The sequence below is a fragment of the Rutilus rutilus genome (genome assembly GCF_951802725.1).
Source record: "Rutilus rutilus genome assembly, chromosome: 1".
In the NCBI taxonomy this organism is placed as follows: domain Eukaryota; kingdom Metazoa; phylum Chordata; class Actinopteri; order Cypriniformes; family Leuciscidae; genus Rutilus; species Rutilus rutilus.
In genome coordinates, this window is record NC_140209.1 from 50760570 (window position 1) to 50774266 (window position 13697).

Genomic DNA, 13697 nt, shown 5'->3' on the forward strand with positions numbered 1-13697 from the left:
TGACTGATGATGTAGAAAAAAAACATTTCCTAATGTGCGCTCATGAACAATAAAACCGTAAATGTGGTGAAATTTCACTACCTGTTGCTTTTAAAAGGTTTTCACACCTATATACATAATAGATAGCCTTTAGCCAGCTTGTGTTTGTAATACTGCATACGCATAAACTTTCTTATGAAAAATATGTCACAGTTTCCCACAGGCAAAGAGAGATGAACAGACCCAGCCCATCGTCACAGCGAGAATGGCCCCAATACTTCAAAATAACATCTAACACATGTTTGATTAGGATAAGAAGATCATCAAAGCTAAAAGCTCCTTTATGGCTCTTTTTCTAAACAGTTCTGTATATAACCATCACCCTCCTCCACTAAAGTGAAAGAACTTCATCGCCATTATCGTACGCAGTGATTAATATAACTCATTGCTACGTTTATCACTCTCTGCATTATTGTTTATGCCACTATGTGGTCTAAAAGCATGAATAGCTGTTCGAAGGTTCTGTATGTTCTTTGGTAAGCTGTTTCGGAAGGAGGCTTTCCATGTGCGACTGATTCTTGGTGGGAATGATCACTGTGTGCTAATCACATCCTTCTCTCTAGCAAGCAGGAGGCTGTGTTCAGGCTGTTATTAGGGCTGTCGGTCAAGCCACTGATCCGGGAGCTCCGGGCCATCTGTGTGTGTGTGTGTGTGCACGCGTGTGTTTGAGTGTGCAAACTGCGTGGTGAAAAAGAGCAACCTCTGCTGTCACTTCAAAGGGGCGTCACGTGGCGCATTTGCTATGGTTTGATTCAGGCACTGACTCGCAGTGACTGCAATGCTGTTTTTGTGATGCAGAATGAAAAGAGCGGAGAGAGAGAGCGAGAGCGGGAGAGAGAGAGAGAGAGAGAGAGAGAGAGATCGCTTCAGAAGTGCCGCCTTATAATCGCTTTCAAAAATTGTGTCTACATAGCCTGAGTGTGATTTTCTCCAATAACATCAGGGCATGAATTATGGGGGGTTTGAAAAGGGAATATGATGCCCAAAATAAGGCATGAGCCAGAGAAACTAACGTCGACTGTAGACGTTCAGGGACGTCGATTGTAGACGAGACCAAGGGGACGTTGATTGTAAACAAGACCCAGGTAGACTTAGTTCAGGTGTGAAACAGGTTTAGGAAAAATCTACCACAAACATTTAGACTTTTTTGAATGTAAAAAAAAAAAATTATAATATGCCGATCCCAAACTTTTGAATGGTAGTGTATATATAGACGATACAAATTAAATAAAACATTGAAAAAGTATTTAAGAGTCGGTTAACATTTGTCTTATTCTACTAGTGGTGCCGAAAGACAGTTTAGCTTGTGCTCATCTGATTTCCGATATAAATATCAAGAAACATGCACTGAAAGTTATTGTATTCTAACACTTGCTCTCCACGTATCCCACAAGTTCCAGCCGCCTTCCATTTACCTTATCCTCTTCACCTCCACCTGATCCGAAAGCAGCAGTTGCCATGTGAACAGGTGCTGAGTCTGAGAGAGGCTCCTTCTTCACACTGGAGCATTTGTGTTAAGAGGAGCCAACATGCTCACACAAATATCCATTTCAGAACATGGAGAGAATAGCATCCAAAAACATCTATTTACTACATATATATATATTATATATATATATATATATATATATATATATATATATATATACGTATATATACGCCCAATTCAAAGGCAGTACTAATTGTATTCTTTGCCGGCATGGACAACACTGCAAAGCATTGATAAAAAACTTTAGTAGCTATATTTCAAATGAACTATCTTTCCTGTAGCTCAGAGTATGAGCACTATAGCAACAACAAAGTCATGGGTTTAATCCACTTTTGCATCTGGCAAATGCATAAATACAATAATTTTGTTTGTTGCTTATTAGAGAATAGCATTATTAGATAATCCTAAACTCTACTGGAATCAGCTGTAAGCGCTATTTGCACAGTGAGTGTCAAGTTTTTGCAATAGTTTTCTAAGTTGCCTATATGCAGGAACAGTGCAAATGAGTCCCATATATCACACAATAACACAAACACTTGAAAATACCCTGCTGTATATTAGCACCCACTCCACGCATTAATATTGCAGCACTAACATACATCAAAATGCACAGTCGAGGTGGACACCGTAGCTGCTTTCAGCAGAGCTGCCCAGGTGTGTGGATAAGCAGAAAATGAGTGGGCATAACCATTAAGGATCAAGGAGAAGGGGGGCGAGAGGGTGACAACCACACAGAACGAGAGAGGTATCTCGCTTTTCCTCACAATGTTATGTAAAACCCTGCAATGGGAGGCCAGTGAGTGGGCAGTCATTCCACTCTAATCCCTCACTCTTTTCAAAAGAAAAAAAATGCTAGCATTCCTCCTACACAAACACACTCTCTCCGATTGCACTTCTTTCTCTCCCTCCTTGCATTTATTTCTTTCTCTACACTTGCTCACTTGCCGAAGATTCTTTAAAACACCCTCAGGACAGTTTCGGCCCACAGGAAAGCAGCACATGGAGGGTGGTGTGGTCCTTATACAACCAGGCCTCAGCCTTTAGAGACTATCTACACCTCTAGTTACCTTCGTTAACTTCTGATGATAGTACTTGCAGAAATCTTTGGGCATATGACAACAGAAGTTTATCTGAGCTGTAAATGCCATCACTCTGTAACCACAGGAAAATTACATCTTGACAATGCTGATTGGACACAAGAAACACACAGTCCCAAACCTTTACTATATAGCAAAAGTCTTGACGTGATATGAAAGGCAGCAGAAAGGGGAAAATAAGTGCATTTCACTCCTTTAAGTGTATGGCTGAGAACCAAGAACGAGTTTTCATTCATTATTTTTAACAAATACCGAAAACTAATGACACTTGGTTTCGTTTACATACCGGTTGACCACCAACTAACTGTGAAACTTAAATCAGTGAATCAGTGAACTGGTTAATACGACAGCGTTAAAGATTCACTTTATCAGTATTTTATAAAAATAAATAATCATGGCCCTTTTTAATAATATATGTTAAGGGCAATTATTATATTGCATTTGTCATTTCTAAAAAGCTTATGAAAAGACATTAAAAACCCTTTTGTATGTATGTATTTATTTATTATTATTTATTATTCCCATTCATATTGAAGAGCCATATATATATATATATGGGGAGAAAGAAATTAAAGATCAACCAAACAGTATTCCTGGCGCAATAATATAGATTGAAGTATGTATTAGAACTGCAAAAACTTTTTTAGCAAAACCAATTAAGCATGAAGTCCCAAGCATTTCAGCAAAAACAATTAAGCGTGAAGTCCCAAGCCACTCCCCTCCCTCGGCATGTAAGACTGGAGGACATTTTCACAAAATTGGCAACTAACGAATCATACTGTATGGCCGTTGCATCACTCTTGCTCTGCCCTCTGGGGCTTTGTTCTGACACGCCAACCAACAGAACTACTTTTGCCTAGGGCTCACAACTGGAAGGGTTACAGGTAAACAAAGTTATGTAATGATCAACTTGCTAATCTTGGTTCGATGAGCCTTACCAAATCACTCCATTACACACTACCAGTTACTGCACACACTCATGAGGTGTCCATACACATTCCAGAGATAAAGCAGTTTCATGGGTGTGTTGCGTTGTCTTGGAACAGAGCTACTTATGGTTCCTGGGAATTCTGGATTCCACATAGAAACTCAAGAGATAAAGTTCACAAAAGTGAACAGAAGTAGATATACCAGGTTTTTTTATATTTCAAAGTCATTAAATACATAGTGTGCCAGAAACATAGAAACATCTACAAAGTGCATCTGTCTACAGTTACTCATTCGGTCAACAGCTGGGCTGTGTGTCTTCTTAACGCTGATGACTTGACTGCATGTGCATCAGGACTGATATGTAAGCAGTGTCTTATTTCAGTGTGTTTCCTCTTGACCCTGGATCAGTGGACTTCCCTCAGTCCATAATCCACATTCACTCTACGGACAACAACACTAGATGAGACAAATTGCAAGCCCATTGTTGGCTAATCCAGGATTAGCGACACATTTTCAAAAATTTCCCGGGCCTCGATAATGACAAATTGGAGAGAAAATGTCAGTCTTATATAGAGGCAAGGCATCCCCCTTTACATAAAAAGAGGAAAAACAGGTTGAGAATAAGGCCAACTGTTTCAGTATGTGACATAAAACTGAAATCTCTCTGATCTGTTCTAGATATAGAGCAGAGGTTCAAGATAAATTGCTTAAAATCACCTCCAAAGGAGAAAAAGAGACATCAGCTGTCCAGCACACTACACGAATGAAAGTTTAGGTCTTGGCATCATTTTAGAGGTTAGCAAGAGCTAGAATGTGTTTTGAAAAGAAATTATTAAATTGAATGAACTTTTGATTTTGAATGATTAATGTAATGTTTCAAGTCACAATTTTCAGTCGGTTTAAGCAAGTTTAAAGACTTCAAATTCTTCAAAAGAAACACAAATGAAGATATTTTCGTAGAGATAAGAAGATAAGATGTTCAGAAAATCTGGACTAAACCGCTCAATTCATATGGATTAGTTTTACGACCTCTTTATGAACTTTTCGAAGCATCAAAGTGGTAGTTGCACAGACTGTCAATGGAGGGACAGAAATCTTCTCTCTTCATTTGTGTTTCGAAGATGAGCGAAAGTCTTACAGGTTTGGAACGACATGATGGTGAGTAATTAATGACAGAATTTTCATTTTTCGGGGGACTATCTCTTTAAACATTCAATCTACCACAAGCACATAAACCTTTCCTCGCCTTTCTACACTGTTCAAAACAGTCCAATGAAAAATAACAAAACTAGCCTATTTGTCCTCATAATTTACAAAAAGGGACATTTTATTAGTTACCATACATCCTGTCAACGCACTGAACCACGGCAAACGGCCCATCTGCCCATTGATTTCGCATCAAGCATAATTCTCTCTTTATGCACCGGCATACTGTAGAAATCCCTGCAGTTTCCATGGTTACTTCACAAAAACACTCTAATGCACATGTGCAGTGCAAACTGCTGCACTATGGCTGCAAAGCATCGCTGCTAATAAATGTGTGGGAGAGCCATTCTTCATAAAAGTCCTGGAACTTACAGGAACAGGTAACATGTATGCACTTGTTACAGACAACCCATTCCCATCACAACACAACACAATTCGTCATTTCCCTGTAAAAAGTCCTTTGTCTGAGACCAAAATAGAAATCCCCTCACTTCATTCATGCATGAACTGATTGGTTGGTGGTGTTTTCTACATACAGGTGCTCAGTGCTGTATGTGGGTGTCAGGTGTGGGTGGTAGCTGCTTGTGCGATCATCAAACATCCATAACACCAATTTGAGGAAAAACACACAGGAAAGCACCATGGGAACATTTAATAATTTCGTTCGATTGTCATAAGCTTTCCCATAGCCGAGGAAATACCCTAGTTGAAGATATTTCCCAGCCAGTTCCTCATAGTGATAGGATCTGTTATTGACAAATGTGAAAGCACTTTGTTTTATGACATCACTCTCTGTGACCTTTTGATGTGACCTTTTAAATGTTGCCAGTGCTCAATATAATCTCAAGGTTTATGACTGCCTTTCTAAAATACGGTGGTCCACTGTCATGCCACATCTCTGTGAAATAAAGAGTTCCTCTGTCTAAAAAAATGACCTTGTTTGCCCAAATTAATATGGCACTACATAAAATGACTTATTCATACAACAGCTTACAGAAGTGGTCTTTTTTTTTTTTTTGGTCTTTATGACCAATTTATTCTCGCAATAGCAGTGAATCTGTAACCATAGAGAGATAGTGACTAAAGTAAACAACAGAATGGCTACTGTGACTTAACTGACAACTAGTTGTTGAGTGTAATTCGGTTTACCTAGCACAGGTTTTTCCCGAAAATGCAGTCGTGAGGCAAGATAATTTAAGAGAGCCAGTTTGGTTACATTAATTTAAACTTTATGGTCTGGTTCCATTCTGGTAACACACCCACTTTTCATGATTTAATCAATTCCTGATCAAATTAAGTCCTGCCCTACAAATTTACTCAGAAATATATCATATTCCCAAAGTAAAATGTTCTGCAAATGCTCTTTCATGTTGATTTTTTCATGTTTAAGTTTTTAAGTTAATATGTTGTCTTAAAAACAAAATTATCATGGAATGACACAAAAAGACAAAAAAAAAATTGTTTTCAATTGCAAGACCACAAAACAATTTAAACTTAGTGTAAACGTTATTGATACAGTACCAAGACATGACAAACCGCCCAACAATTTAAACCTCTTGTATAAAAGTTATTGAGGAGCTCAATATCGGAACTAGCGCGATTGCGATCATGAACATTTATTTGACAATTAATTTTCAATTTTTCATAAATAAATAATAATAGGCTAATGATTTACAATGTTATTGTTTATTCCCCTTATTGTGCCTGCATTAAATTAATATCGTGCAATCCGCAAACCACAACGGATACAAATATTTGCCCTTACGCGAAAATTAACAAAGTTAAAGTGCATTTAAAGTGCACGGTAACCGCGGTTATTGCAACAAAAAATAGCGATTGATAATCGTGACAAGCCTTGTGGAAACGATTATTTATTGTAACCCACTACTACAACACACCCGTGCACCATAAACAGTCACCATAGTTGTAAACGACCTGCTCTTCAAAGATCCACCAAGAATATCTGTCAGTGGAGCACGAACGGTGGGAAAAGAGACTCATCTCACCTGTGCAGTTGCCGTACCGCTTTCCAGCCACACTATCCAGCAGTGCCAGCGCTAGATTGTCCGGAGTGTCCGCGGGCAGCGGAGTCCAGTTCGTGTCCAGGCTCGCCTCTGAGCTCTGCTCATCACTGGACAGCGACGGGCTCCTGATGTCCGCAGTGGCGGATGGCCAGCACGGCGCTTCTTCGGTCTCCGGGCTAAACACCTCTCTCGCCGGGCCGCTTTCAGGAGATGTCTCCCTGAAGAACGGCACCACACGGGACAGGCTGGCCCGCCGCCTGGATGCCCCTGTGCCAGTGGCCTTCTCCCCAAAACCACCCGCCCGAGTGAGTGCATTGGTCTGTTTCTTCAAGAATTTTTCAAGAGGCTTCATTCCAGCCGGCATTTTGATGACAGAAATCACAAGAAGGCCCTGGGTTGATTCTAATACTCAATAATGAACACTGATGATAACCGTATTGACGTGCGCGTGTAGGCTACATCATAGCTGGATAATGCTGGAACCCAACTCTGATTGGAAAATGCCTGAAGAATATCTTCCTCGCTGCGTTAAGGTGTCAAGAATTAAATACGGCCATTTTCAATGTTCCTTTTACACAAGTGGATGCTGATGATCGAGTCCTTACTACCCTCAGAATAATAATAATACAAAAAAAAAAAAAAAATCCAAACGTATCCCAGGGAAACCCGTCCTGCACTGCAGTCCTTCAGCTCGAGAAGAAGGCTATGTGTAGGCTACTGGCATTGCCACTGTCAACGAAGCCTTGATCGATGAGTCAATTAGACGAATACTCAGACACAAAAAATGAAAATAGCAGCAGGTAGCACTTAATAATGCATATACATGTATAAATCAGTCTCTGCCAAAATGCTGGACCATAAATGAATCGTTTACCGCAGCAGGTCTGAGTGAAACGGGCTTTCGTCGCAGGCGAGACAAGGCGACTCGATACTGAAGATTATTCCGTGTCTGTAGATCCCTGACTGGTTCGGTGGTAGGCTATATCCGTATTTATTTTTCTCTCACGGTACCGAATGTCTCTGCGTCTCTGAGTCCGCACAAATACTGCGCTCCGTCGCTCTCACGTACAGTATACAGACTACACACACCCTCTCTCTCTCTCTCTCTCTCTCTCTCTCTCTCTCTCTCTCTCTCTCTCTCTCTCTCTCTCTCTCTCTCTCTCTCTCTCTCTCTCCACCCGCCTTCTCTGCAGCTGAGTGCGGGTTATTGGTGGTGTGAAGAGATATTGCTCAATTGCTTTGAATCGCAGCAATTGCAGTCACAAGCTCATATTGACGCTGAAGAACCCACGTGTGTGCCAAAGGCTGAACATTTATTTGATAGGCTTTTTCATTTTTTTTTCTAATCCTGCACCCCGAAATATTGAATAACTGTTCCATCAGTGCACGTGGCAACTGGTACAATACCACTATGTTTGTGCTAGTGTGCTATGTAATATTCTGAGATATGAAATATGAATGCTTCAGAATGTATCCTACTTCTAAACGGTTCAAATTAACGTAAAGTACAAAGAATTCCCACTGCTGAACCTTGGTTGTAACACTAACGAAAAAAAATGTTTAATTAATTTTGTGATTTTTTTTTTTTTTGTGGGTGATAATCAAACTTACAATTTCAAAAGAATTTGAATTCCAGCACTTGTTAAATTTTAAATATTTTAATAAATGATTACAAAGGAAATAAATATGAATACAAACTTTCTTATGGTATGGGTGACTAATACTATTATATAATCAAAATATTATTCACACAAAGCAAAGAAGAAGAAGAAGTTATTTTAAGAACTGTTGACTGAATGGTTCTTCTACGGCACTGCAGAAACTTCTTTTTAGAACCTTTATTTTTAAATGACATTTTTGTAAGGAATGACAAAGAACATTACACATATTTTGTGTGTTTCTCTATTACAGTAGAAATAGTGGAAATAATGTGAACACATAATAAGAACAGGGCAAAGTAGAATCAAGAAAATAAAAGAACATCTATTTTACGTAGACTTTTGTCTATCTTTTAAAGCATAAAGATAACAGCAGCGACATTCATTAATGAAGAACCTGACTCAGACTAAAGTTCTGTGCTGTATCAATTACATTTGGCATGTGTCTTGTTCTCCGTAAGGTCTACAGTTAGCCAGCTGTATGGTTTCAAATCGCCCAGCTGGAAAGCACAAAAGGGGTTATCTCTTTCAAAACCACTTCATGAACACACACACTGCATTTAAGTGTCTTATTTATCAAAGGCACTTATTAGTAGGCACATGCCGACACCATCAGACCTCAGGCCTGCATGGTCGAGGTACGAGTGGCTTATAGTTGTGAGCCAATAGAGTAAGCAACTTCATTATCAGTATTAAGTTACGTTTGGAAGCCCATGGTGTCTTGTTCAAACGTCTGTCAGGAAACAGTATCCCAAGACACCTATGAGGGGTAAATATGGGATCCGGTGACCATCGGTGACCGCACTATGCTGCAGCACTTAATTGAATACAGAATCATTGTAACACATGGATACCAATTAATTTGCTTAAAAGTAAAATGCTTGAAAAATTAATGAGGCCTATGTGGTTTATAAAACACGTTAAACTATTATATGACCTTACTTTCTTTAATAAAACTCACAAAACAAATAAAATATTGCTTAAAACTCATTTTTATGCTATAGGCAGAAAAAAGGTTTAATGGGTTCTATATAGAACTCTAGGGTTCTTGACTCAATTTTAAAGAACCCTTTATGCCATACAGGTTCTAAATTGGCAGAAATGTCTTAAATTATTGCATAATGCTTTCATGTATGATAATTGTTTTTTTTCTAGTGACAGTGACAACTAAATCCATAAAATGATTCCATGATGGGAAATTAAATGGTTTAATGTATGTAGCGCTTGATAGAACCATTTAAGGGTTAGCACAGCAGTAATCTCTATAAAAGCATATATCTGCATTTATTTTTTCTATTGTGGAAATGGTCCCTGATCAACAGAAGAGGGAATCATCTGCCTGATATAAGATGAACTCATTCAACTATGGTTAGAGCTTCTTCCGCACATCATATGTGATGTCTGGCAAAACCTCCGAATGGGAATTTCCGCCCTTTGTGACATCACACAAACAAAACATGTTCAAGTTAGGCTGGGTGTAATGAACCTCAGATAAATTCTACATGATCCTATTGAATTTTGAGCATTGTGTGTGTGACTTCACTTAGTCATGTCTGCAAGCTCAAAACTGCAGGCGGGAAAAGGTATAAATTTAGCTCTGCGTCAGTAGAGGTCCTCGTTGTCACCATGGAAATGAGAGTGAGACCATGCTGCAGAGTGGCGGAAATCACACATGGGGTGAACCACTGCAGTCATCCGCTGGTCACAGAACACACTCAATCTCTCCACCGTTATAAACTTAGTGGCTTCCCACGTTTATCTCACGGAAGGTCGTTCCTCATTTTCTCCCACATCAACCTCTGTGGTTCCTGCGGTCCCTTGAATGGGGAAGTACACTGCATTAGGGCTGTGGTCAGATGAGGATGTGTGTGAGTGTCAACAGAATGACAGTCAAGTGTTTGTCATACCATTTAGTCACATGACCTTCTCTGAAGATGACTGACATGATGTCAACATGCATAGTCTGTGACTTCACCACAAGAACCCCCATAACACCATTAGACTTGCCATCAAAGTGCTGTAAATGGCTGCATAATGTTTTCTGTTCTCTCAACAAGAGAATTTAAGGGGTAATGAACCCATAAATAAATTCACTCTAAAGCCAGATGAGGTCCTGCAACTGGGAATGACATTAATGAATGTCAAAATTAGGAATGTACAGACATACAGAAACATTGGTCTATACAGTGAGTACTGTATATCGTTGGTCGATACTTGTGAGTGATAACTGATTATATTATATATGTTTATTTAATGTTGTATATAATGTTTCGGCTGAAGCTGAATTATAGTATGTAAATTTATATATTTGTTTTTTTTATATATTTTATATGATATAGTATATTGAAAACAAATGTAATAACTATATATATAGACAAACATACACACAAATCTATTTAAGCATACACACTTGTATACTATATTAAAAGTCTGATCTTTAAAAAGTATAAAAAATAGAACACATATTTGATATTATATTTGATAATATTGAATATATTTGATAATTATATATACACTATAGTGTATAATAAAAAAAGCGTGTGTGAGAGAGAGAGAGAGAGAGAGAGAGAGAGAGAGAGAGAGAGAGAGAGAGAGAGTGTGTGTGTGTGCGTGTGTGTAAGCTTACAGCTCAGAACATAATGTAAAAACTTATAATAACTCTTTAAACCTGGCATAGAAAAAGGTACTGTTTGAACTGGGTAAAATAAGTCCTAATATTATCTGCTTCAAATATCAGTGTTTTCAGATTTATGCAAAAAAATTATAATAAAATAAAATAAAAAATGGTTGCAATTGGCCAATATAGAGTTACATATTGTATATCCCTACTCATAAAACATTTTGTGTCTACATGTTTATATTAGTTTCCTCCTAGAAATCCAACAAAAACAGAGCAGTATTTCCACAAAAGCGAAAGAAGCCATTACCATGGTAATTCCATAAGCAGATTTGTCTTTGTAATGAACATGAATCTCTAATATGTTTGCCTGGCAGTGAAGCCCACCAGCCCTCATAAGACTACATAAACCCACCCACCCACCCACACACACTCAGATGATGGATGACCTCAGGAGCCTAACGCACTTGCCCTGGAGTGAGGAGAACAGAGCTCACATCTGCGATGACTCATTAAATACATCCCCCCATCACCCCTCCCCGCTGACACAACGCCATCCTTATGACATGCGTTATCGTTATCGTACACCACGCAAACACACAAGCTCAAGCACACACGCTCGCTATGTTGTCATTCTCCTTCGTGAAAAGGATTGTAATGCATTGTACGGGCGAATAAACAACAAAACGCCAATGTCCTTAGTCAGAATACTGAGACAGAGCCTTTTATTTTCACAATAAACAATAGATCCATCATGTCCAACACTTTACTAAACTGGGAACCCCTTTAAATCTAGACAGAAGCCTTTCATGTGGAAACACACTCACTCTTTCATACACACATACACACATAGAAACTAAGATGAATGTTGAAGGCCTCTAGAGTGCAGGATCATTGTGTGTGTGTGTGTGTGTGTGTGTGTGTGTGTGTGTGTGTGTGTGTGTGTGTGTGTGTGTGTGTGTGTGTGTGTGTGTGTGTGTGTGTGTGTGTGTGTGTGTGTGATTTGTGCCGTAAGGAGATTATCTTTAACTCATTAAACAGACCCACTTTTAAGCACTATGATATACAAAACCCCCCTTCTTATCCCGGTACACAACCAAACACATAATTTAATGAGGAGAGCCGTTTGTCTTACCCCAGCGCAGACGCCCTCCTCCCAGTCAGTCTGGCAGATTAAGATGGTAATGTGCCCCCTGAAGAACATTTTCAAAAACACACTTTTATGGGACTATTATTTCACTGTGATCCTCAGGCTTCACATCATTTAGCTTGGCATCAATTGGGAAGCATGATATGCTACATGTCTTAATGTGTAGCTACTGTTTAAGACCTGACACCAGAAAGGTGCTTATGTTAACTCTTTTGAATTTGAGAAATATTTGGAAAACAGAAAAGCAATTCGGTTGCTAAATGCTGGGATCAACTTCAATAAAGGTCTAAAACAAAACAAAAATGTTGTAACATCTTTTGCACTTTATTTTACAGTCCTATTCTCGATGTACTTATTATAGTAATTACAAGAACTGGGTACCAACCTTAACCCATAAGTACACTGTAAGTGCAAATAGTAAGTGCACAAACTAAAATAAAGTGCAACCCTTAAAATGAAAATTATCCCATAATTTATTAACCCTCAAGACATAGGTGTATATGACTTTCTTCTTTCAGCCAAACACAATCAGAGTTATATTAAAAAATATCCTGGCTCTTCCCAGCTTTGTAATGGCAATGAATAGTGCCCGAGTTTTTGAATACGTCGTCAGGTCACCTTTCCACCAGAACTCGACTCTCTATGCACGTACCAGTGATTGTAGTTTATAGTTTTAAATATGGATTTTTTTTTCTTACAAAAACCCACTGCTTTGCTTTAGAAGGCATTTATCAACCCACTGGAGTCATATGGATGACTGTTATGATGGATGGATGGATGGATGCGCCTTTTGGAGCTTCAAAAACTCGGGCACTATTCAATGCCATTATAAAGCTGGGAAGAGCTAGGAGGATATTATTTAACATAACTGACTCTGATTGTGTTCGACTGAAATAAGAAAGTCACACACCTTGGATGGCTTGAGGTGAGTAAATTGTGAGAATTTCAATTTTTAAGTGAACTATTCCTTTAATCGGCTTGAGTCGTTTGTTTGCGAATCGGCCTTCACTGGTCGCACTGCATATTTCAGACACACTAAAAAAAGAACCTGGCCCGTTCACACCAAGAACGATAACTATAAAGACAGTAACGAAGACTATATTAGTGTCCACAACAGTGGGCGATATTAGGCTAATCTGTTAATTATAAGCATGCAGTTTTGTCATCTGCCGATTTAAATGCTCGACCTCTTTAAAGCAGGATGAATTCTGATTGAGTGTCAATGTTTTTATCGTTCATCAGCCAACCATATGGTTTCTCTGTGCCGTTATCATTATAGTTATGGTGTGGAGTCTGGTAGCGTCGCAAGAGTCATGTGTGCGAAAATCGCAATACACTAGTCTTGCTGTATGTGTTTGATTCATAATAGAAAGGACTATAATTCGGAAAGGGAAAGAAAATTATTCGCCAGTGAATCTGATTGTACTTATCGCACTAGTTATCTAGGAAACTGTTAATGGAATCGAATGTCATAAAAAATCATTCAG

General features: G+C 38.8%; 1 protein-coding gene across 1 annotated transcript in view; it reads right to left on the reverse strand.

Annotated features, from left to right (window-relative positions):
* Window positions 1-7884, reverse strand: part of rapgefl1 (Rap guanine nucleotide exchange factor (GEF)-like 1) — a 39030-nt gene extending 31146 nt beyond the window's left edge. The window contains exon 1 of the mRNA XM_084434683.1: window positions 6768-7884. Within this exon, the coding sequence (XP_084290809.1) occupies window positions 6768-7149 (382 nt within the window). The 5' untranslated portion in view covers window positions 7150-7884. The remainder of the gene's footprint in view (window positions 1-6767) is intronic.
* Between the last annotated feature and the right edge of the window lie 5813 nt (window positions 7885-13697).